Raw genomic sequence first — 27,107 nt, 5'->3', positions numbered from 1 at the left:
GATTGGGGGGGAGAGAGATTGGGGGGGAGAGAGATTGGGGGGGAGAGAGATTGGGGGGGAGAGAGATTGGGGGGAGAGAGATTGGGGGGGAGAGAGATTGGGGGGAGAGAGATTGGGGGGAGAGAGATTGGGGGGAGAGGGATTGGTGGGAGAGAGATTGGGGGAGAGCTGGGGGGAGAATGTGGGGAGAGGGGGGGAGAGGTGTGGGGAGATAGATGTGGGGAGATAGATGTGGGGAGATAGATGTGGGGAGATAGATGGGGGGAGATAGATGGGGGGGAGATAGATGGGGGAGAGAGGTGGGGGGGAGAGAGATGGAGGGGAGAGAGATGGGGGGGAGAGAGATGGGGGAGAGAGATGGGGAGAGAGATGGGGGGAGAGAGATGGGGGGAGAGAGATGGGGGGAGAGATGGGGGGAGAGTGAAGGGGGGAGTGAAGGGGGGAGAGAGATGGGGGGAGTGTGATGGGGGGAGTGTGATGGGGGGAGTGTGATGGGGGGAGTGATGGGGGGAGGATGGGGGGGAGAGAGATGGGGGGAGTGATGGGGGGGGAGAGATGGGGGAGTGATGGGGGGAGAGAGATGGGGGGAGTGATGGGGGAGAGAGATGGGGGGAGGAGGGGAGAGATGGAGGGGGAGAGAGGGAGGGGGAGAGATGGAGGGGGAGAGATGGAGGGGGAGAGATGGAGGGGGAGAGATGGAGGGGGAGAGATGGAGGGGGAGAGATGGAGGGGGAGAGATGGAGGGGGAGAGATGGAGGGGGAGAGATGGAGGGGAGAGATGGAGGGGGAGAGATGGAGGGGGAGAGATGGAGGGGGAGAGATGGAGGGGGAGAGGAGGGGGATGGAGGAGAGTGATAGGGGAGAGATGGGGGGGAGAGGGAGTGAGTGGGTTTGTACATGTATATGGTAGCTCATGGATTTGCATTTTTCTCCCAACAGAACACAAACGGGACTAAATTGTTCCAGCAATGGGGCCAAACATCCCAATCAGGTCACAGTGCCATGAAAATGCTGCATGTGCAGTCTACAGACTTACTATAATGGATTAAGTTTAACTTCAAGACAATACACTATATAGTTATTTTGTTACATGGACACTACAAACATGAACCCTGACCACAATTACCAATTTTGAGGAAAGAAAATAAATTTAAAAAACTGAAATTTTTAATAAACAGTGTATTCTAAAATTTAATATAAATTAAGTGCGTCTTTCAAAACATAAACTATTTTTCGGAAACATCTCAAAAGAATTGCATGGCTACTCATTATATTTCATTTTTTTAAAACAAAATGTTATACGATTATCCTTCTTAACAGGTAAGGTCAGTGCTGTATCTCTCTTTCCACTATTTGGATGCTGTTTTTTTTGTTATTTAAAACAATGCCTTGTAAAGTCATATTAGAATATCCTAGGGTCTGCAGTGTGATGATAATTTATCCCATCATTTATTTCCACAACTGTCATCATCATGTGCCTACATAAATAATGGTTGTTAACTTATATACGATGTCTGTTCAAAAAATTCCAGAATTTTGTCCATAAAATTTTTCTACACTTACCATTTACTTACTGTGCGTGGTCTCCCTCAAAATACTCTCCTCTACCATTGATGCATTGCTCCCAACACTGTTTCCATTTCCGGAAGCAGTCTTGGTACACCTCTTGATGGAGCACGCAAAGTACCACTCACGAATTTTCTTTTATCTCGTCTATCACTGAATATCTTTGGTTTTGAAATGGATTTTCCAACTTTGGAAACAAAAAAGGTCCTCAGGGGCCAGGTCTGGAGAGTACAAATAATGAGGCACCAACGTCATTTTGTTTTTTGTGCAATAGTCACACACCAACAAGGATATGTGGGTGCATTATCAAGATGCAAGAACCATGAATCGTCTGGCCACATTTCAGGCCATTTCTGTCACAATTTCTTGCAGGTGTCGCAAAACGTCCCAATAGCACCATCGATTAACATTTTGTCCCTATGGCACAAATTTGTGATGAACTAGTATTCCAAAGTCAAAGAAAACTATCACCATGGCTTTGAAATTTGACATGACCTGACGAGCTTTTTTTGGTCATGGAGAAACTTTCCCAACCCACTGAAGAATGAACCATAATCTCATCTTCATAACCATAGACCCGCATCTCATCACCAGTTATGATTCTCTTAAGGAACACCTCATTCTCATATGTGCGATCCAATAGCTCTTCACAGATTGTGAGGCAAAGGTCTTTCTTGGGATGAACTTGGCAGCAACATGATGCATTTCGAGATTTCATGACATTATCCAATTGAAATGTTACATTCTGCAATCTCTCTCTGACAGTCAGGCTTCGATTGGCATGCACAATTTCATTGATGATCCTGGATGTGTGTCATTGGTAGATTTCGAAGGGTGTTCTGAATGAGGGTCATCTTTAACTTCATCTGGCCATTTTTAAAATGTGTGAACCATAAGTAACACCAAGTACAGCTTAAGCACTCATCCCTGTAGGATTCTTGAATCATTTGGTGTGCCTTTTTACAGGTTTCCTTGAGTTTCATGCAAAATATAATGCAGTTGCGTTGCTCCTCTAGCTCTGCCATCTCAAAATTCACAAGCTGTGCCACACAACTTTTTACTCAATACAGCACTGAACAATAACTGAAAGACATAAACAATGAAACTGCCAGCAGTTACACTTTAAACACAGGTGTGTGCAGGGATGCCAAATGCACTTCGCTCCAACACAACACTGGTGGGAAATTACGAATGTTCCAGAATCTTTTGAACAGACCTTGTATCTTTCTTTTTCTAAGTGATCGTTACTTACAATGAAAACTAAGTGTAGTCCTGTGTGAATGAGACCAACCCTACTGAAAAACTAGAGTCCTGTTTCTGATAGTTTCTGCATTCATCACACACAGTGAAAGCTGTTAACTGCAGATCGAAAAATACAACTGTGTGTTCTACACCAAGACTAAACACTGATAACTGGAACAAATATTTTTTTTCATGACAGAGCAGAGAACACGGCCACAGCAATTCATTTTATTATACTGGATAATTGTAAAACCTATAAAACATTTTAAAACTACTATAACAAACAATACAGTATGCAGCCTATTTACATTGACCTGTTTAATTCTACTTTGACAAATCACAATATAATACATTCAAGTGCATGTAGTTGTTTATAGAATCTTGTCTGATTTTGTAATTTAGGTTCCAAGTATGTTACTAAATTTCTTTTCTTTCTTTTTAAACATGTCACCTGATAACTTTCTACAATGATGAAAGAATTTGTGTGACCAAAGGCTGGGCAGATACAACAAAATAATTTCATTTACTAGATGGTCACAGTGTTCCCCCTTAAGCAGTAGCCTTTACTTAGTCTATAAAAAAAATCATATAGTTACTTCATTGTTTTGTGTACACAATCAGTGGTTACCTCTGCCCTCAAAAAGTTTTGATATGCCTCCACATCCAATGCTTCAAGACAAATCTCTCTATCTCAAGAACATTTCTATAGTCTAGAGATGGTTAGCAGATGCGATCAACTGACAAGTAAATCAAGGGTGAGCAAGTTGGAGGCTGCCAGGAGGAAATGTAGTAAATGGACACTTCACTGAAGCCATGCTGGTCAACAGATGTGGGGTTACTGACTAGTACACTCCAAACAAGCATGTCCAGTACTGTTATAGGAAACAATTACAAATGGAAGAGGCATTTCATTGACGAACGACAGCGAATGGACTTTTACACTGAATGTACACAACACTTTACATGCCACAAAGAGCAGTATTTCCTCAAAACACTATGGTTTTGTAATGACCAAATAAATAAGTTGTGGTGATGTGAAAACAAAGATTGTATAGAGTGTAGAATGTTTCATTTATTTAAAAAAGGAAAGGGGGCAGAAGACTGAAAACTGGTTTTTCAATTACATTAAAACTGTTTTTAACTAAAATTGTTTAGAGCCAACACTTTCTTTCTTAAAGTGGACAAAAATATGTACTTAGTTGCAGTTCACTGTTTCTTTCTTTCTGGAAACAGATCTGACAATTTGAAGAAGTCAGTGTCCCTCATTGCGCCATTCCTCCCCCCCCCCCTTTTTCTCTCTACAACAAAACCAACATATCAATCAGAATAAATATGTATTTTGCTACTTTTGTAGTAATTACATCCTCCCAGTAATAACATTAAGACTGTTTTATAACGTAATTGGATAGGTAAGGAAACAGCTCACTAAGTGTCAGCAGGAGAACACGCATATAAAAAAAAAGGTTTCACATGTGCAAGCTTTTGGCACCAGTGGCTCCTTCTTCCAGCAGAATGGTTGAAGGGGAAGAAGGGGTGAAGGGAAAGGAACTGTGGAGGTTTATGACAATGGCCAGAGTTTGGAAAAGTCACCCAGAATCCCAGGTCAGGGGCGACTTACCGGACAGGATGAGAAGGAAAGACCTAATCCCGTCCAGTAAGCCTCTCCTGACCCAGGGTTCTGCGCGACTTTTCCAAAATCTATCCCTTGTCCTACACCTCTCCAATTCCTTTCCCTTCACCCCTCTTCCTTTTCTCTTCACCTTCTGCAAGAAGAATGAGCCACTGGCTCCAAAAGCTTGCGTAAGTGAAACCTTTTTTACATGTGTTTCTCTTGCCGCCGCTTGCTGAGAAGATTTCTTATCTAACCAATTACATTATATTATAAAAAATTGATTATTTCTGTTGTGCTAAGACTCTTTCATGCACAATTCACTTTATGAATTTGTATGCTCTAGTCAAAAATAGAAGTAGATTTGGTCATTTCTTTCTATCTGCATTTTAACCCCTCTGAACCACAATCAAGTGAACACTTCTGAAGATTTTTGTTTGCAGCTGTATCAGCAAAATCTGAAGGGACCAGAGAACAAATCTGTCAATCCATTTCATTTTCCTATGGTTCCTGATCGACTAGAAATCTGAGGCTCTGGTGGAAATGGCATGAACCCGCAGACCCCAGAAAAACTGCCTCATAACCAGCACTACTATACACCTTAAACAAAATTAAAAATAGATCTATTACTTACATTTATCATTGAAGTCATGAGAAAGATTTATTAACACCTTCAGAGTAGCAAGCAATGCCTCTCTTATTACAGCTCCGGCAGACTCTTTGTCACCTGCATTTGTGACTGGGTACAATGGTATCTCAGAGTCACACTGGCAATAGAGTCTCATTAATGTATCAACCAAAATTCCATCACTGTAGCGTAAGAGGTACAACTGATTTTCTTCATTTTGGTGAGTAACCTGGGGAGCAATAAAAAGGGAAACGAGAAAAAATAAATTAATCTTTCACACCATGAAATTCATGGAAAGTATAACTAACCATTGTCTACAAATATCTGCATATTACCCACTAAATTGAGGACACCTTAGAACACAATGGAATATTACATTTCTGTGAGATAGTAAATGATCTTACATTTTCCAAAACCCTGAGGCATCGGTCAACTTTCCTGAGCCTGTTCAAGAGCACTTCAGTCCACTCAACAACATAATCATCAATTTGTGTGCAGCAGTCACAAATTGTGCGCACTATGTGTTCAAGACCACCTAGTTCTCGCAGTTCTTCTTTAAACCATTCTCCAGCACGTCTAGATGTCAAACTTAGCAATGTTTCCATGGCTAGATGGCCCACCTACAAAAACACAAAAACTCAGCTAGTTTCATGTTCCAAAGACCATTTGTACAATAGACAAGACATTTATATTCATATCACAAATTATTTTATATGTATGCCCACAGGCCAATAATTTTTGGCCAACCCAACTAAACAGTGAAAAAGTATGTTACCAAAAGTGATAAAAATAGTTATTTGTGACATAATATAGAAGTTCAAAATAAATACCACAAATTTCATGGCAATGTTTAATACAGTCATTTTCAATAAGAACTTCAAATCTACTGTATTTCTTATGATCATTCAAGAACAAAAATATTAATAAACGTCATTAAAATTTATACTAACCGTAATGTTATCAAGGTCTAGGTATTTAGCATGGCCCTGGCTTTGTATTGCAGCACAAAGCTCTCGCACTTTCTCCTTGTTCTTTGCAAGTTGAACACTGCTCATGCCACAGTCATCAAGAGCACTGTGGTGAGAAGCATCACATTCTAATAGACCAAGCATCAACTCAAGAGAGTCACGATCGAGATCCATATTGAGACGATCCTGGCTCAGCACAAACATCACAGTTGCAGTACAAAGCCCCAAGCTCTGATCTCGAGTTGCGTCATGTAGTGCACGGAAGAATTTGGCCACTGTACCATGTGCACGGACATGCATTCGAAATGCTGGTGCCATACACTTTGAAGCTAATGTTATGGCTGAAAGGCACCTGCCACAGAAAAACAATTCATTAATAATTTTAAAAGATGAAATTATTAGTTTTACTTCCAATACAATATACACAAAAAAATAAATAAATAAATAAATAAATTAAAAAAAAATGGCAGCTGAGCAGTGACTGACAACTTACCATGTTATAATAATCAGTAAGCAATGTTTCTGCTGTGACACCTAGCAGTAGTAATTATTACATAACACACTTACAAAATTAACATGACTGACATGCAGTTCATCTTGTATCAGCAATGCAATGAACACTGAATAATAAATTTGCAGGAAAAAGGACGCAAATGGAAAGAAATTTCAATAAAACTCTGACTATGTCCTATAAGTTAATTATGATCTGTCACATACCGTGTTCCAATTGGGTTGTTGTCCTGCAGAGCATCTAAAATATATTCTACATCATCATTAAATTCTTGAAATTCTCCAGACTCTTGGATCTGATGTGCTTTTTTAACATTGCGGACAACAGTATAATACTGGAATTTAAAAAAAGAGAGAAAAATCAAATTGAGATGAAAACTGTAGTTGTTCATGAACTTCTTCAATTATAGTCAAGCCAGCTAATTTTGGAAACTCATCCATATTATTGCAGCACATGACAAAATCCTTCAAAATGAACAATTTCAAGATGCGATGTGCTCCGTTTCTTTCCTTGTAGTCAAATAATACAGTAACTTTCTATAGCTGTGAAAAGGTTCATCAGAATATTCTCTGTAATTACATGTGCAATTCAAGTAATACATCATCCATCTTGTACTCTTTGTACAGGTAGTTAAGTATGAAAACTAGACAGATAAAAATGTATTATATGCAATTTATGCACTGAGGCTTTCCACAAAATACAGTAATTACAAAATACAGACACATTCAACCTCAGTTCCAAGGCTGCTGATGTTATGTAGGGATGAATTCAAATGTTATCATGTGGCATTCTTCTCACAATTCTATCAAATGTCCCATGCATGTCAACTTGTTTTCTTAAATCTCTTTTAGATTCCTCTACACTCTCATTATGTGAACAGTTTATGCATTCTTATAATTTTATGTCATCCTGTTTTACGTATAAACCTAGTAGCTCTCATGTTCCAAAACCACAGCACCTTCATTTTGCTATCAGGCCCAGAAGTTTGTTGATCTAGACTGAAGTTCCTACCAAATAATGTGAACAACCACAGATATTACATTCATGAAACAAATTCAACAATGGGAACATGATGCTTGTCTGAATACTCTGTAACATATAGCAACAGCAAATACTACACCTATAAAGCAGTAAAAACCAAATGAATTAAACAATGTTGCACACTCTCACAACAGAGACACATAACAGAGATGCAGATTTCACTGGTTTAGTTAGCTATGGACCAAACAATGTTAATAACAACACAACATTAGACTATATTGTGTTAATCTATAATAATTAGTGGTAAGGGCAGCAATAACTAGTGTGAGTGAAATAGATTGAATCTAGACAAGACATGATATCAGTACTTCAAATGAGGCAGTTTTAGACATTACATCAATACTTTGAAATGAGACAGTACTTTTATGAATCAAAACATCTCCCACGTTATTTTTAACTTAAGAAACTTGTACAGGTATAAGTTTAATGCCTCATGGGGAATTCTGTTCTTCCTGCCATCACATTCACATTTTACTATTACTCATTATATACAATTATACTATATTATTATTATTATTATTATTATTATTAACTACTGATTCCCCTTTTTAAATTTTCTAACCTATCCATCCAATAAATGGATCTAATGTTTCACGCTCCAACCTCTAGCACAACAGATCTGTTGCCCCTTAAGGTAACATCCTCCTGAGTAGTCCCAGCCCAAAGATCTGAATAGGATGTTATAGGGAGAACAACATCATAACCAAGAAAGACACAAATCCAACATTAGTAACAGTTTATAGCCTACTAGCTCAACAGAAATAATAGGAGATTGAAAGAATGGAAGACAAAATTTAATTTCAACAGGAGGCTGTTGGAAGAGAAGGAAAAATAGCAGGAGAATGTGGATTTGGGGAAAGGAAATTAGTTATGAACTGCAAATTAAAACTGAAGAAATAACAAAAAAAAGTAGTACATTAGGAGATGGGACCTGGATTAATTGAGAGAACCAGATGATGTTGAGATCTTCAAAGCAAGGATTAAGAGTGAAACAGGGGAAAGGAAAACGATATAAGATGAATAGCAGGGGATCAAATAAGCAGAAAGACAATGTCTAGTAGAAACCATTTGCTTACACACAAGACATTGAATTTTATAGATGACAGGAGTCAGTATAAAAATGCAGCAGGCTGAAATTCTAGAGGGTAGGATGCATAAAATGAGATAAAAAAGGTTATACTGTATACAATTTGTACAGAAACTGCACTGCAGGTATACCAGTCAAAGGACTCGCAAGGGAATCAGTGGTGGAGCAGGGAGTCCAACAGGATTGTATTCTATCCCCAATGTTATTCAGTCTGTGCACTGAGTAGCTACAGGGAAAGCCAAGGAGAAATTTGAAAAATGAATTTATGTTCAGGGAGAAGAAATAAAAACTTTGAGGTTTGCAAATGACAATATTATTTTTTCAGTGCCAGTAATGGACTTAGAACATAAGCTGAACAGAACGGATTGTCTCTTAAAAGAGTTTATAAGATGAACATCTAGAAAAATAAATAAGGGTAATGGAATGCAGTCAAATTAAAACAGGCAGTTCTGAAGGAGGAAATTTGACTAGAAAATGACACTAAAAGTAGCAGATGAATTATGCTACTTGGGCAGAAAACTAACTGACAGAGGCAGAAGTAGAGAGGAAATTAAAAGCATACACACAATAGCAAGAAGACTGTTTCTGATCAAGATTAATATATTAACCTGTATAAATATTATAAATATCCCTCACCTCAGTTTCTGTTCGTATGTTCAGGCTAATCTCAGGAACTACTCTTTAGGGATATTGATATGATTTTCACTAATAGACTCAGGAGGGAGGTTTGTGCATATAATATATTACTGCTAAGTAATGATGAGTGCTTAAAACATTCATTTTTATATGTTCCACATTTAACAGTTGTTTGGAGTGACATCAACTGGTAATGATGGAAGCTATGAGCTGGTCACCTAGAGAGGATGAGGTATTTGGCGGAAAAATAACAGCTGCCACAGATCTGCAGAACAGTGAACCTTGACCAAACTACAAAAAGTGATAAAAAAGTAACAGGAATTTTTTGTTTTCCACAAAGAATCTATTTATTCATCAACATCATCTTTGACACTTTCAAAGCAATCCCACTCAGATATAATTCACTTGTGCCAGTGCTTTTTTTTTTCCAATCTTGGACGCAATTCTGGAATTAGCTTTTCATTACAGTGTCCAGTTCCTTCGGTGATTCTTTTTTATCTCATAAATGGTGGCCAAATGATGTCCTTTCATAGTTCATTTCAACATCAGGAATACAAAGAATTCGCAGGAGTCCATAACAGCGAAGACTCCCCGCCCCCCCCCCCAAACACACCCTTGGTTTCGGCATAATATCCGTACTGTTATAACCTTCTTTAGAAGTTCTGAATCATTGTCAACTTCATTCAGCAATTCCTTAGCAATGTCTATGTGACATTGTTTTTGGGTGGAAGTCAACAATTTCAGAACAAACTTTGCTGCTACATGTTTCACGCCCAACTCGTCCGAAAAATTGCATGGCATGAGAAAAAAGATACACCGATGTCGTCTGCAACCTCTCTGATAGTGATTTGCCTGTTTTCCTGGACATTTTCTTTACTCCTTCCACAATGTTGTCGGTAATTGGTGTGCTATGGCATCCAGGGCAGCTTTCATCTTCAACTTCTTGACCCTCCTTGAAATTTTATATGACTCAAACTCTTGTCTTACTCATAGTAGATTTGCCAAAAGCCACAGTTAACATTTTGAATGCGGTGCTGCACTTTATTCCATTTTTCAAGTAAAATATAATGCAGCAAAGTCTATGATCCACCTTTTTCAAAATATAAATTCATCAAGCACTCGAAAACATGTATACCCTTTTCTTCGACTGTCAACAATAAACTAAATATTTAAAACAACTGAAAATGCAAACATCCATCAGGAACGTGTACAAAACAAAAAAACAAAAAAAAAAAAATAATTGAAAATCAGATGTATAAAGCCCGCTAACTAAAAAAATTCCCTTACCCTGTGATCAGACCTCGTATACACACATTATAAACTAAAGTCCTCTGTTGCATTTTTCTGTCTGTTGGTGAATGCTAATCTCAGAAAATACTGTTGGCATTTTGACACAGTTTTCACTGATAGGTAGACTAATTCACAAGGAAGGTTAGTGTATACCACTAAAAATTTTAAACATGTCTTCCGGTCGTATGTTCTGCGTGAATATAAAGTATGTTCTGCGTGAATATAAATTAAGTATGAGAGTGTGCTGAAAAGTAATGCATCAGAATGTTTTATGCGAAAACTCTTAAAGCTTTTTAAATAAAAGAAACATCATTAACACTTTGCATTTTTATTCTTGATGTTAACATATTTGCAGTCCTCTACCACTAGAGGGTTCCGAATTGTAGCTTGTAACAGGGCAGTGTGTAATGTTACTTAGTTGATGTGTGAGAAACAGCAAGCTGTAATCGAGTTTGGAATTCGAAGAGTATGTCCACACAGGGAGCATCATCTCCTTTGGTGTGACACTGCCAGACCATACAAAAGCGCTGCAACACATCCAACGACTTGGGTTCACTGTCATTGATTCATACTCCATACAGTTCTGACTGTCCCATTTGGTTTTCATCTATTTCTGAATCTTAATGAACACCACTGAGGAGTTCAATTTGATAGTCATGAAACAGTGCAAATACACGTGAGGTTGTGGCTCTGTTGACAAAGTGTAACATTCTATAGTGAAAATAGTCGCTGTGGTGACTATGTTGAGAAATAAATACGTAGACACGATGAATAAAGACGCAGAATGATATTAATGTTTGTTTTATTTAAAAGCTTTAAGAATTTTCACATAAAAAATTCAGAGGCATCATTTTTCAGCGTGCTATGTTAGGAAGTCTTTTATGAAGATATTTATCTGGAATGCAACCTTGTTCAGAAGTGATTAAACAGTTTAGACAAGAGAACAGAAGCTTCTGGAATGTGAAGCTACAGACGAATGCTGAGGATTATGTGGACAAGACTGAATAACACATGAAGAGATACTGAATCAAATTGGGAAGTAAAGAGTATTAAAGCACAACTTCACTAAATGAAAGGATCAATTGACAGTACAAAGCATAAGGCACCAAGGAAATGACAATATGGTATTGGAGATAGGTTTCAGAAGTTACGAGAAATGAAGAGGTTCGCATGCAATAGACCAAAGTGGTGAGCTATAAGCTACCCTTTGGACCTTAAAGCACAGGATCAATGATCCTGATAATCAGGCTCAGCAATTGTAAAATTATATGCCAAGCATGTATTCACCGTTTTATTATCTGAGAGCATCAGTGAACACATTATCTTTATCAAATAAGTTTATTTCAATCAATGCTCACATAATGATTTTTGAGGTTAAATCAGTTTCAACTGTCTAGTCTTCTGATCATACAATGAAGGCTTTTAAGACTGGATGTCATAGTTGCTGACGAATCTTCCAGGATTACAACTTGGAAGCAATGCTTTTGATGAAAACATCTTTTTTACTTATGTCTCCAAAAAGTATTTTTCAATAATCTCTATTAAATTTATCAACATTTATTTACTTGAAACAGTAATAGTAAACTACAACTTTCAGTGTCTCATTTTACTCTATTCTATTAGCATTGCCTTTGATTCCACCCGACTTCCTGGTTCCGCTTTTACTGGCATTCATCTTATAACCTCTCTTCAAGACATCACCCATTCCGTTCAGCCAATCTTCGAAGTCCTTTGTCATCTCTAACAACATAACAGTGTCATTAGCAAACCTCCCAGTGAAACCAGATGAATTTTTAACCATTTTTTTTAAAAAATGCAAATGATTTGTTCACTTGTAGTTATTATCAATTCATTGAAAGCACACTTAGGTGCAGATTTCAAGTGAAGAACTTGATACTTCAGCTGGCCGGCCAGGATGTTGCCTGTCAGTCACTGAGGTTCACTGTTTTTGAACTATTCTACCCACTTATAAAAATTCCCGAAGTTCATACAATTTTCACCATACTATAAAATCATTCGAGAAAAGATTTTACCCAGTTTTTCACTTTCAGAAAGAAGAAAAAAAAAAAAAAAAAACTGATCACTTAATTAAAATGAAAACTTCAAGCAGACACTAGGTTGTTAAAAGCAATATTGAGGTTATAAACAAAACAATTTTTATCTGTCAGCTGTTCTCAGGACATCCCAGTGATGCCAACCTAAAGACATGAAAGTACAGAACTACTCCTACAAAAACTGTTTCTACCCTGATTTGTCTTGATTATTGAATGCCCATTGTATATGCCTTGCATGTAGCCTTGAGCGGAAGTCATTATTGGATGATATGCAGTTGAGACAATAAGAGAATAGAAGCTTTTCAAATGTAGTTCTACAGAAAAATATTGAAGATTAGACAGTCACCTGATGAGCTGGCACTGAATTGAACTTTGCGGGAAAATATTATGGCACAACTTGACTAAATAAGGGATTAGTTGATAGAATACAACCTAAGACATCAAGAGATCATCCATTTGGTAATGGAGGAAAGAGTGTGTGTGAGTGTGGGGGTACTATAGAGGGAAATCAGGACTTGACTAAATTAAGCAGATTCAAATGGATGTAGTTTGCAGTAGTTATGCAAAGGTGAAGATACTTGTAGAGAATTGACTGTCATGGAGAAATGCATCTTACATATCTTCACATTAAAGACAACAGCAACAACAAAAGAAAGAAAGAGACGGCTAAAACCGGTTTTCAGTTTGTTTAAGAAAACACTGCTGTACTCAGAAGTAAATTCCTTATCTGCTTCAAACAGGAAACCTACAACCCATGTACACTGACAGAATTAACTTACGGAAGTGAAATTTGGCCATTAAATGCTTATACAGTTCAAAAACTGAGGGCTGGCCAATGAGAAAAGAAAAGATGCATTTTGGGCATAAATAGAAGGCATGGAAAACAAACAAAAGGACAAGAGAAACGACAGGAGTAGAGGACATGATAGTGATTGTTTTGAAAGTAAATTGGAGTTGTGCAGGACACACAGCACAATGATGGGAGATGTATTAAGGAGATTCTATATTGGACTCAACTTCTTCTGTGATGGCCCTTTTTAGAGATGGCCATTCCTCTTTTTCAACTGTACTGCCAACTGAGCTATTCCTTATTGCTGTATCTATAGCCTTAGAGAACTTCAAGTGTATTGCATCATTCCTTAGTACTTCTGTATCCCACTTCTTTGCATATTGATTCTTCCTGACTAATGTCTTAAAACTTCAGCCTATTCATCACTCTACATTGTCATCTGAGTCTATATCTGCTCCTGGGTACGTCTTACAATCCAATATCTGATTTTGGAATCTCTGTCTGACCATGATGACTGAAATCTTCACGTATAACCTGGCCTTTTGCAAGTATACCTCCTCCTCTTGTGATTCTGGAACAGGGTATTCACCATTACTAGCTGAAACTTGTTACAGAACTCTTTCTCCTCTCTCATTCCTTGTCCCAAGTCCATATTCTCCTGTAACCTTTTCTTCTATTCCTTCCCCTACAACTGCATTCCAGTCCCCAATGACTATTAGATTTTCATCTCCCTTTAAATATTGTATTACCCTTTCAATATCCTCATACATTTTCTCTATCTCTTCATCTTCAGCTTGCAATGTCGGCATGTATACCTGAACTATCATTGACGGTGTTGGTTTGCTGTCTATTCTGACAAGAACAACCCTGTCACTGAACTGTTCACAGAAACACACTCTCTGCCCTACCTTCCTATTCATAACAAATCCTACTCCTGTTACACCATTTTCTGCTGCTGCTGATATTACCCTATAATCATGTGACCAGAAATCCTTGTCTTCTTTCTACTTCACTTCACTGACCCCTACTATATCTAGATTGAGCCTTCGCATTTCCCGTTTCAGATTTTCTAGTTCCCCTACCACATTCAAGCTTCTGACATTTCACACACTGACTCGTAGAGAGTTATCCTTCCATTGATTATTCAAACCTTTGCTCATGGTAACCTCCCCCTTGGCAGTCCCCTCCTGAAGATCCGAATGGGGGACTATTCCGGAATCTTTTGCCAATGGAGAGATCATCATGACACTTCTTCAATTACAGGCCACATGTCCTGTGGATACACGTTATGTGTCTTTAATGCAGTGGTTTCCATTGCCTTCTGCATCCTCATGCCATTGATCATTGCTGATTCTTCTGCCTTTAGGGGTAGTTTCCCACCCCTAGGACAAGTGAATGCCCTGAACCTCTGTCCGCTCCTCCGCCATCTTTGAGAAGGCCATTGGCAGAATGAGGGTGACTTCTTATGTCAGAAGACTTCGGCCGCCAATGCTGATTATTAATCAAAATTGAAGCAGCAATGGGATTCGAACCTGGGACTGAAGATGTTTTGATTATGAATCAAAGACACTGCCCCTAGACCAGGGGTGCTGATCTTAAGAAGTTGGGAAGGAAAACATATGTACAAAGAGGTAATTGCGAAGAAACCATGGGTAACAGAAGAAATACTTCAGTTGATTGATGAAAGGAGGAAGTACAAAAATGTTCCGGGAAACACAGAAATACAAGTCGCTGAGGAATGAAATAAATAGAACACACACGGAAGCTAAGACAAAATGGCTGCAGGAAAAATGTGAAGACATCGAAAAAGAAATGATTGTTGGAGGACAGACTCAGCATACGGGAAAGTCAAAACAACCTTCGGCGACATTAAAAGCAAGGGTGGTGGCATTAAGAGTGCAATGGGAATTCCGCTGTTAAATGCAGAGGAGAGCAGATAGGTGGAAAGAATCCTTTGAAAGCCTCTATGAAGGGGAAGATTTGTCTGATGTGATAGAAGAAGAAACAGCAGTCGATTTAGAAGAGATAGGGGATCCAGTATTAGAATCAGAATTTAGAGGATCTTTGGAGGACTTAAGATCAAATAAGGCAGAAGGGACAGGTAACACTCCATCAGAATTTCTAAAATCATTGGGGGAAGTGGCACCAAAATGACTATTCATGTTGGTGTGTATAATGTATGAGTCTGGTGACATACCATCTGACATTTGGAAAAGCATCATCCACACAATTCCGAAGATGGCAAGAGCTGACAAGTGGGAGAATTATTGCTCTATCAGCTTAACGGCATCCAAGTTGCTTACGAGAATAATATAAAGAAGAATGGAAAACCAAATTGAGAGTGCACTAGATGACAAACTGTATGGCTTTAGGAAAAGTAAAGGTGCAAAAGAGGCAATTCTGATGCAGTTAATAATGGAAGCAAGACTAAAGAAAAATCAAGACACGTTCATAGGATTTGTCGACCTGGAAAAAGCGTTCGACAATGTAAAATGGTGCAAGATGTTCAAAATTCTGAAAAAAGTCGCGGTAAGCTAAAGGAGAGACGGGTCATACACAATCTGTACAACAGCCAAGAGGTAATAATAAGAGTGGATGACCAAGAACGAATTGCTCGTATTAAAAAGCATGTAAGACAAGGATGTAGCCTTTCATCTCTACTGGCCAATCTATAAATCGAGGAAGCTTATTACTTACTGTGTTGGCCCCACAAACCGCAGTCGGTCTTTGGCCTCATCAATCAGCGTCCTTCAGCGTCCTCATATCCTCTCTGACCTGATAAAGCCATCGGAGTTCTGGTCTTCCACGTGGTCTTTTGCCTCTAATATCTTCCTTCACTACCTGCCTGATGATCTGGCCTTCTCAATGCATTACATGTCCATGCCACTTCACTCTTCCTTCTTTGATCACTGCTACGATGTCCATCAACTTCTGTAGCTTCTGCAATTCGCAGTTCTTTCTGTTCCTCCATTCATCTCCATCCTTCAATGGCCCAAAAATCTGTCTGAGGATGGCATTCTCATATGTCAGCAGTTTTCTTTCGTCTTTTGGGTGACTGTCCAGGTCTCTGCTCCATATAAGACTACAGGTTGTATTATTGTCTTGTAGATCTTGGTCTTTGAGGATCTCTCGGGGCTTCAGCAGCTTTCCCAGAGCAAATCTTGACCTGTTTCCTGCTTGTATTCATGCCGTAATTTTCTGGTATTGTTCCTTTCATTACGTATAACCCCAAGATACTTACAGTCTTTTACCCTTTCAAAGCCTTTGTCCTCCACTTTCAGACATCTGTCATCATTTTCTCTGCTAACTATGAGGTATTTTGTCTTATCAACATTCAACTTCAGGCCTGCTTTCATTGCCTTTTCTTTTCCATTAATGTTCTTCTTGTCTGAACCATGCCTTCCTCTTTCTCTGCTATTGAAACTATATCATCCACATAGGCCAGGGTGCTGATCCTTCTACCCAGCTGTATTCCTGTCTCTAGGCTTGCTACCTTTCTCAGGGCTCTCTCCAGTACCAGGTTAAACAAGGGAGGGGAGAGACAGTCTCCTTGTCGCACTCCAGTCCTCACCTTGAACTTCTCTGATATGTTTCCATTTACTTTCACCATGCATGTTGTCTCCTGGGTGCGTATCTGTGTCAGTTTTATAAGTTTTCTGGGAACTTGAGCCCTTTCGAGTTCTTGCCATATTGCTTGTCTATTCACACTATCATATGCTTTTTGGAAGTCCACAATATGGCAGTGAACATTTTTGTGCAATTCCCTGTACTTCGCTAGCACTTGCAGTATTATATGTAAATGGTCTACAGTTGACTTTCCCTTTCTGAAACCTGCTTGTTGGAATCCCAGTATTTTCTCGACATGTGGTGTTAGTCGCTTCAGTAACAACATGCTCAAGATCTTATAAGTTGTGCATAGTAGTGTGATTCCTCTATAATTGCTAAATCTCACTGGGTCTCCTTTCTTTAGTATAGGGCATATGACAGACTCCTCGCATTCTTCTGGGATCCTTTCCTTCTTCCAAATTGAGCGGATTAAATGGTGTAGCCTCGCTGGTAGAGTAGCTCTTCCCTCCTTCAGCATCTCTGCAGGTATGCCATCTATTCCTGGTGCCTTCCCCCTCTTCAGCAGTTTTATGGTCACTCTTAGCTCTTACATGCTTGGTAGTTCATACTCCCCTAAATGGTACAGTATCTCTGTTTTCTAAGTATGATTCTTCTTCTTCATTTTCTGTTGTAGCACTCATGGTGTTTACATCCACATTCAGGAGGTTTTCGAAGTCATTTTTTCATTCCTCCACAGCTTTCATTTCATTTTTGATTATTTGTCCTCCTTGACTTTGATCACATCAATCCTTGGATTGTATTCTTTCTTGAAGAACCTCACTGTTCTGTAAAAGTCTCTTGTATTTCCTACCATCCAGTCTTCTTCCCCAGTTTTATTTTACTGTTTATGAACTCTCACTTTTCTATTCGAAGGACTTGTCTTGTTTCTCTAGCTGCTTCCATGTATCCCAACCTTGTTCTTTCATTCTGTTCACTTGTCAGCCATAACAGTTTTGCTGCTTTTCTCTTGGTGACTGCATCTCTACACCTATCACTAAACCATCCTCTGCTCTTCCTCCTTTTCTCCATTGGATTCAGCACCCCACTTGCAGCATCTTTTAAACCTGTCTTGATTTTCGACCAAAACTTTTCAATATCATCATCTTCTTCTTCTTCTTCTATGGAAGCAAACATGTTTCCAATTTCAAGTACATATCTTTCTTTAATGTGGCCTTCCTTCAGTAGGTCCGCATTTATTTCTCCTGCTGTTAACGGCTTTCTATCCTCTCCTGTACGGTTGTTACCACAAGATAATGGTCTGATCCTATTTCTGCACCTCTTTGAGATTTTAAATTCTGGCTAGCACTTCTGTGTCTGGCATCCACAAGTATGTGGTCTATCGAGGAAGCAATGATGGTGAGGATGTGCGTTTGAGTACAGCATTGTATGGTAGTGAAACATGGACTGTGGGAAAAATGGAACAGAAGAGAATCAAAGCATTTGAGATGTGGTGCTACAGATGAATGTTGAAAATTAGGTGGACTGATAAGGTAAGGAATGAGGAGGTTCTATGCAAAATCGGAGAGGAAAGGAGTATGTGGAAAACACTGACAAGGAGAAGGGACAGGATGATATGGTATCTGTTAAGACATGAGGGAATGACTACCATGGTACTAGAGGGCGCTGTAGAGGACAAAAACTGTAGAGGAAGACGAGATTGGAATACATCAAGCACATAACTCAGGACACATGTTGCAAGTGCTACTCTTAGACGAAGAGATTAGCACAGAAGGATTTGTGGTGGGCTGCATCAAACCAGTCAGAAGACTGATGGGGGGGGGGGGGGGGGGGAGGGGGAAGGTTCTACCCCTCATGATCAGCAGACCCATAGGATGACTTGAAACATATCAGGTTGGAAACTCCTTCATCTGTTATGTTTCCTGCTCCCAAGAATAACTTTTTTTTTCATTCCATATTTAACACAAGACACATGCAAAATGCACATGATATACCAGAATATTACTTTGGCTGAAATCATTGTAAACTTATTATGTAACTGATTATAGTGCCCTTCCTCCAGTCAATGACATAATTAGTTCCACTAAAATCTCAATTAATTAAAAAGTAATGGCTAATTGCAACTTGAACTACAGTATGTAATGGAAAAAAACATTTTGAACTAATTCATAGATTCCAAAGCACTGGTGCCATTCATTCGAAAGCAGACACTGCCAACTTTCCAAGAACATATTTTAAATTAACAAGTTTGTTTGTGTGGCCATCCTCCACAGCAAGCATATAAATACTTATTTTGTAAATAAAACTGCCTTTTCCTGCTGCTAGCAGGAAAAGGCAGTTTTATTTACAAAATAACTATATATTTTAAATTACCTGATACCAATTACCTTACAAAGTAACTGACATTAGAAGTTCGGACACTCAAAATTATGACTGCCTATTTTGCGTCAATTCTTACAAGATTCGGAACTTTAACACTGTACTTTTGTTGCTGTATTTTTTCCTGAATCAGATGACTCCTCTCACAAGTTAACTAAGTCACTAAGATTTTGGATAATTCAGAGTCACAGAAGATTGATTTCAATACAGATACCATACTCATAAGTAGTGAATTTCAGACAATGGAAGCATATTGCAGTTCTTATATTTTAATAATTTACTAACTTTCAACATTTTCCATGAATCAGATAACAGTTAAGTCTTACGGTCCATATCAAATATCAAACTCTATCCTAGATAATTTTCAAAACATTAAGTAGTTCCAGATATTACATTGTACCCTTACACTTGTCTTTACATAGTCATTTTTTCCCAAAATAGTCTGTCTGTGTCCAAAATTGCCATTTTTGATGTAAATGAGTTGGTTGGTTTGGAGATGTCTCATGCCACAAGAATTAAATTTTATAGAGGCAGAATGCTTTACAGTCACTCCCATCAGCATGCGTCAAGTGTCAGGAGTAGCACTTTCAAAGTGACTTTTAGTGACATAATTATTCCAAATACATTTTTAAATTCTGCAGCAAACAAAAAATGGATTTTAAAAATACTCACCCCTTTTGCATTTTTGGAACATTTTACACTGGTTATGGCCTCTTCTTGATCTTCTTCACTTGCCATTGAATTTAATGGCCATGATGTGACCCTAGTAAGCCTAGAAGGTTCAAAGTCTTCTTCTGTTAGACAAGGTTGTGAAACTGAAGCTCCAACGCTATTAACTGCTCCCCCAACTTCCTGGCTTTGAGATGCGCCTTCAGGTGTGGCCCCACCACCACCTTCTTTATCATCGGCCCACTTGTGTTTGTACAAAGCTAGTCTCTTCTTACTACCGGACAATAATGACCGACTCTTGAAAATGCTACCTTTTTTTATGGGTGATATTCGAGTAGACATTGGACGAGTTTCAGCCTTAGGCGAAGGTGGAGGTGACTGTTTATCTGCAGGTGATGTCCTTCCTGACTCTGGGCCTGACTCTTGCTGTGTGTCTAGTTCACATTTTTCCTGAGTCAATACCCTGGACAAACTTCCATCAGTTATTTCTGATTCTGTTTCACCTTCACCTTGGGTGGAAGCTATCGTGTTTATGTGATCAGAAATGCTATCACTACAGTCGTCGCTGTCTGAGAACCAGTCCTGATCGAGCAAAGTTTTTGTATCAGGTGGTTGTGGAGAATCTGCTACCATTTGCTCAATTTCTTTTTGATTATCTACCTCAGTTAATGCTTCAGGTATGGAATTACACATCTGTACAGGTTCCTCTGTATACTGTTCTTGGTGACCATTGCACTGTTCACCAAAATGTTCAACATTTTCTTGCAGAGGTAGTGTGTTAACTGAAGGACATTCCAAAGCAAGAGGCTGATTATCATCAGCTTCCACCACTTCTTGCTCATTTTTCACTGGTATAGGAGAATTGTCAACATTTGCAATAGGACTACTCATTCTTTCTACAGGATTCTCGGGCAAACATTCATTGTCATTCTTCGTTGTGTCCTCTACAGCTAAATCTAAACAATCATTACTAGCACAATTACTCCTACTGCTGCCACCACTGCTACTGCTGCTGTTGGTGCTACTACCACTGCTATTCAAATTATCTACCGCTGAGGCCTGTTGTGATACTTCTGCTACATAATCGAAACTTGAATCCGAAACTCGCTTGCTTCTCAGTTCTCTAGTCGATCTCTTTGGTGCTGTTATAATACTGCTGCTGTACATCACTACACTGCGTGAATCGCTGCTGTGACTTCTTTTTCTTGTAGAGCTACGTAATGATATTCCACTGCTGTTCTCACATGGACTGGATGGAACACTAACTAAGTGTGAAGTGCCTTTGAATATCCTCAGAACAATTGGAGGCTTATTCTCTTCTCTTGGTGGAACTGCTGTTTTGGCTGGACTTGTTAAGTTCATAGCTTCTGTCTGCTCCGCCTGGGGTTCAACATTTGAGGTGTTGGAACTGCCCTTAACAGAAGCTCCAAAAACTTTTTTAGACCCTGCTGAATGAGAATGATAGTTATTTTTGCCATACTTTTTCACTTTGGATTTATAAGTTGAATCTGAACTCCTTTCTTTGTTGTTGTATGCTGGTGAACTGATGTGTCCATCATCTGGAGGTGAATCAATATTACGACTTTTGAAGAACTTTCTGGGTTTCACAACTGGTGGTGGACCAACAGCACTCGACTCAAAGGAGAAAGGGTCTCTAGATGACAGTTGAGAGTTGCGGCCACTGAATTCCAGACGCATTCTTTTGGCACCATATTCTTCTTCCTTCCTTCCTGAAAATTGTTAATAATGATACTTAAAAATACAGAAATGTAATAACTTAAAATTTGATAGACACACCAAAACCATTTATGAATCAATACTACTTTTGATCTGACATTAAAATTGTTTCTTGTTAAAGACTAGCATAGTTATTGTCATTATTACTGCGTTCCTTGTCTGGTGAGGAGAGTGATATGGAATGTGAAGTGTTGCGCTCAAGCATTCCATATGCCACTTGCATTGTGTGAACTATCCTTTCTCCTCCATGTGGCACAATGATGGCCATATCACAAGCTCTGCCATTTGGCCAGAGCAGACTACACAATATTCGTTAATAAACAAGCCAACACTAAAGAATATACACTACACGTTACAAAATACATGGAAACAAAGGCGAAAGTAAGAAACTGTAAAGGAAAAACTAGAAGTATAACCAATATGTAAAGAATGTGTGAAATGTAAACAACTCTAAACATACTGTGATATAACTGTTTGAAGATTGACAGTTCATGTAAGTATATGAAATACCATTTACTTAGTATAAATAAAACACTTTTAATCCTTTACTATAATTTGACTCTGCTGTGTTGTCTTCAAAAGAAAACAGGCATTCAAAAAAATTATGAAATGAAACTACAAGCAAATAACTACTTAACTAAAAAGTGCCAGTGCACAAACTCAAACAAAATATATACAAGCTCATGCCTACCCTCCCTTTTTTAATTGTGTCCTGTTGACTTTGAACCACAGCATACACATACTTTAGTTGAACAAACATTAGGGGGAGGCCATGAAAATTACTTTGCAAAAGGAACCTACCAAGGTCTGCTTGAAATAGTTTCAGATGGAAATGAACCAATGGACAACTGAAGAACTTAAAAAGCTAAAACAATCAAGATTTTAAAATAATAGCTCACAAGTAGAAGTTGAATACAACTTCTCAAATCTTAACATAAGATTACATGTCAGTTGATAGGGAAGATGAACCTTCCAGTACAGGTTAAGAGCTGACAAAAACAAGACAGAGAAAAAGAAAGACTGCACAAATGTCACACCAAATTGCACGGTTTTCATGATCACTAACACAAAGGTAAATGGTGAGTGGTGGAAGCAACTGCCCTGGTCAGCGAACACACTGCTGCTAGGTGGGAGCTTGATGCAGTACTTATCTCCAGCAGTGGAGTTACTAAATGTATATTCTGTATCAAGCAATTAAGCAGCAGAAGTGGCAGCTGAGAGGGATACACCAGTTCTCCCACCACTCATCTTTCCTCCAGTTCTAAGTGCCAATGAGAAGCTTTGCCAACTTCAACTTGGTCCATGACCCCAAGCTCACACTGTTGACACAACACCATTTCCACCATAGCATAGCAAGAAGCAACGGGCAATGGCTATCAAACAAATGTCCACAATTAATGGGGTTTAAATCACAATATGACAGAGTTTCAAGTCACGCAGAGCCACACAAAGAGGTATAGGAATTCCTTCACGACCTTAAAGACAATGCCAGAAGAGACAAAATCTTATCGGCACTGCAACAGCAAGTGCTGTTTGGTATTTTACAATGAACCATACACATAATATTTGCAGACGTCTGGGCAATGGTAACATGTCATCAAGAAATGAAGTTTTAATCTGAAGAACTGTCACTGATTTGGACAATTGTTCACTGTACTGTATTAGAGCTTTATGAGTGGCAAGTATCCTGCAAGGCAAAAGGTAGCAGATGTTTTAAACATCAAGATTACTTTAACAGGGTTCAGAATGAAAGAAGTGCAGAACTTACTTGAGGAAGTGATTAATGACGTCAGAGTGGATGACTGGATAAATGTATAAGCCATGCTGTAAATCTGCAAGAGAATGACTTGCTGAGGAAGGCATCTAAGAAACATTCATGGACAGCATTATCCTGCTTCAAATGAATCCTCGGATAGTGAGTCTTCTGAAGAGGACAATTAAATAGCAATAAATGTTATGTTTCTCATTCCTTCTCCTCCCCAAAGCTGTGAATGCCACCATTCCGTCTCTGTGCTCCCTTTCCTGCTGTCTTTTCCTATCACCCTCCCCAACCCCCCTTCCAAAAATGCCTGGCACACACTGTACATGCTGGTATATTTGTCAATGTTATTTGCAGGCAAGCTTGTATGTTCGCCCATACCCAAAATTGAAATAACTTTGTAATTTAACAGATGAGCAACAATAATGTATTTTGACTGTAAAATACCATCCAAAACGCACAAGAATACATTAATATCGAGAGGCTGCCATTTCACTATGTTATTTCTATGCATTTTCTTGACATATTGTTCTTTGAGTCATAAAAATTGTTTAAAATTAGTCACTGTCTGATTATAAAATCATTATTTCAAGCTGCTGTCTGACGATTTGGGGTATCATATCCGTTGCATGAGTGTGCCATGTAATGTACCAAGCATACACGTGCCCTAAAGCATTGTCTGATAGCACAGTTTGCTGGATTCAGCTCAACAAGCATGGGACAAAGGCTACCGACTAGTCGCAATTCAAGTGTGTGGTGAGGTCATGAGGGGGGGGAAGCATGTAGAAAAGGTAGAGGTGGTGCTATCTACAGTTAACCCTCCAGCTGCAATTTTCACTGCTACCTAGTATAGTTGTTTGGAGTCTTCACAATACCTCTGATTCAGAGGTCTTGTTTTTGTCAGCTCTTAACCCGTACTGGAAGGTTCATCTTCCCTATCAACTGACATGTAATCTTATGTTAAGATTTGAGAAGTTGTTGTATTCAACTTCTACTTGTGAGCTATTATTTTAAAATCTTGATTGTTTTAGCTTTTAAAGTTCTTCAGTTGTCCATTGGTTCATTTCCATCTGAAACTATTTCAAGCAGACCTTGGTAGGTTCCTTTTGCAAAGTAATTTTCATGGCCTCCCCCTAATGTTTGTTCAACTAAAGTATGTGTATGCTGTGGTTCAAAGTCAACAGGACACAAATAGTAGATTATATGTTGCATCAGGTGGTTCATATTCAGGTGTCTGATAATGCGAGGATAGTGGATGTGCGCCAAGTGAGTGGAACAGACACACTGGATCACATCTTTGTCAACCACTGCTTTTGCCAGTCATCTTCCAGAAAGTAAATGAAGCTCTTGTCCAAACAGTACAAAGTAAAATGGAGAATGTATATCAATCAAGAGAAAAAGTTCGTAGATTTCCAGAGAAATAAGGACATCGGAAAAAATAATATTTTTCCATGTTAAGAAATTGTGTTCTACCGCCCCCCCCCCCCCCCTTAAATCTTTTGAAGTGTAGAAGTGATTGCAGTTCTTGGAGTAAATCCCCATATATAAAAGGAAATGTCCTGACTGATTCTGAGACTCGGCATTGCCCAGCCCAGACTAGTAAGGATAGAAACTTTATATTTGGCAATGGTGTTGATCCTAAACAGTATGGAATCCTTTAAGGAGGGATTTTTCAAAATTCCACACCTAATGGGGTGAAATACTGGAAGAAAAGTTTTTTTGAAAATGTCACTATTAAGGCAATTTTGGAGCTAGAACTAGAAAAATTAGTATTTGGTTTCTTGGTCAGAAATAAAAGAATACGATTTTCAGCATTTTTGGAAATTTGGAAACTGGGTGAAAGTTTTTTGAAAATAAATCATAATTAAAGAACTACCAAAGCATTTTTAAAGCTACGCCTATAAAAATTGGTATTTTACTTCTCAGTTACAAATTAAAAAAATACATGTTTCAGTGTTTATGGAAATTCAATCCATAAGGAGGTGAAATATGGATGAAGAGCTTTATGAAAGTATTTCATAATCAAAATTCTACAAAAATTTGTATTTGACGTATCTGTTAGAAATAAAGAAATGCGTGTGTCAGGAAACAAAAGTTTCTATGGAAATATCACCACAAGAACCCAAAAGGCAAGATTAATAAAAACTTCCAACTCCTGTTACCAGAATAGCTTTCAGGTCAGAAAAGTAAATTCGGAAAAGACCACACTTCTATCACCCCAATTAGCATGAAAAGTTCAGAAGGTTTTCCAATTCTGAACTAAATCAAAGAAGGCCTTTTAACAGTCACCACAACAAGTCAGCTTTGTCAGAATCACAAAGAAAAAGAAATGGCCCTTAAATACATTCATTTTTCAGTAGGCCTAACTTAAGTTTATAAAACTATTTTTGTTGTAATTACTACACAAACATGAACAAAGCAACTGGCACTACGCTTAGCATTTTAATATAGGAAGAGAAACTGAATGACAAGCATGATATAATATTATTGCAGAATCCAGTTTTTTACAATCCTCCGAAATGTAATTTATGTCTCTATAGTAAAGAAATACAACCAAAGTTGGTACACTGTAATAAAGGAAAAAAAAACATAAAATTACATTAAATTTATTTTCCAGCATCACTGAATTATGGGCATATCTCAAAACATCTGATTTTAAAGAAGTAACAGAACAATAAATGATATGCACACTGAACAAAAAAATTAGTTACTTTCCAGAGAAATCATGCTAATGCTGTGTAACACCAGCTCTAGCCCCAATTCAATGAGAAAGGCAGTCCACTAGTTTATTCACATGTGCCATATTCAGATGAAGGCATTAGAAGCTGTAAAGCTACCAAATGTTGGAAGGTGTTCACTGCACCAGTGGTGCTATGAGGCATTTAACCTGCAGTGCAACAATTCACACACAGTTCCAAATAGTTCCAGTAATTTTTCATGGGGTTAAAGTCCGGTGATTTAGCCAGCCAGTCAAGGTGCAATAGTTCATTTGACAGTTTGTCAAACCAGAAATTTATGTGGGCATCTCTATGAACATGGCTGTTGTCACCTTGGAAGGTGGGAGCACCACAACATATGCCTAATGAAGGTGCACACGAAAAGGTAACACTTGGTCACAAAAAATGTTGAAGTAAACACCCTGGTTGATGTACACAATAACCTGAAATTCGTGGGCTGAAGTCATGCTGGGAAAACTACCTCCAGAACATCACAAAACCACCTCTGGCTGCATTACTTCCTGCACACACACTACAGGTTAAATGTCTCAAAGCACCAGTGAGCACCTTCCATTATTTGAAAAGAGTCTATACCACAACTTCTCAAAATGACGCTAATCGCCTCCAGTCAGCTAATGCCCAGTTTCTGTTTTGTTTGGTTCAATGAAGAAGAGCTGTTTCAGTGTAGAGCAATGGACATTAACGTGATATGCAGCCCCAAGAGTCCACTGCATCCCATATCCTTCATTAGTGAATGGTGCACCATTCCTTGTAGACATGTTGGACAGTCAACATTGATGTCCAACATGGGCAACTTAGTTCACAGTTGGTCTTGGGAATATCCAAACAAGATAGCTCCT

The 27,107-nt window shown here is 38.6% G+C and overlaps 1 protein-coding gene across 1 annotated transcript in view; it reads right to left on the bottom strand.

The window, feature by feature from the left end:
- LOC124612367 (protein wings apart-like) overlaps positions 1-27,107 on the bottom strand; it is a gene marked incomplete in the record, with an annotated part of 96,077 nt that overhangs the window by 42,528 nt on the left and 26,442 nt on the right. Inside the window, 5 exon segments of the mRNA XM_047140535.1 lie at positions 5,052-5,274; positions 5,450-5,665; positions 5,996-6,365; positions 6,731-6,858; positions 20,038-21,764. Coding sequence (XP_046996491.1) covers positions 5,052-5,274; positions 5,450-5,665; positions 5,996-6,365; positions 6,731-6,858; positions 20,038-21,764 — 2,664 coding nt within the window.

This window comes from Schistocerca americana, chromosome 1 (assembly GCF_021461395.2).
Source record: "Schistocerca americana isolate TAMUIC-IGC-003095 chromosome 1, iqSchAmer2.1, whole genome shotgun sequence".
NCBI lineage: Eukaryota > Metazoa > Arthropoda > Insecta > Orthoptera > Acrididae > Schistocerca > Schistocerca americana.
The sequence above is the reverse complement of the archived record's forward strand: the minus strand, read 5'-3'. Positions and strand labels throughout refer to the sequence as shown.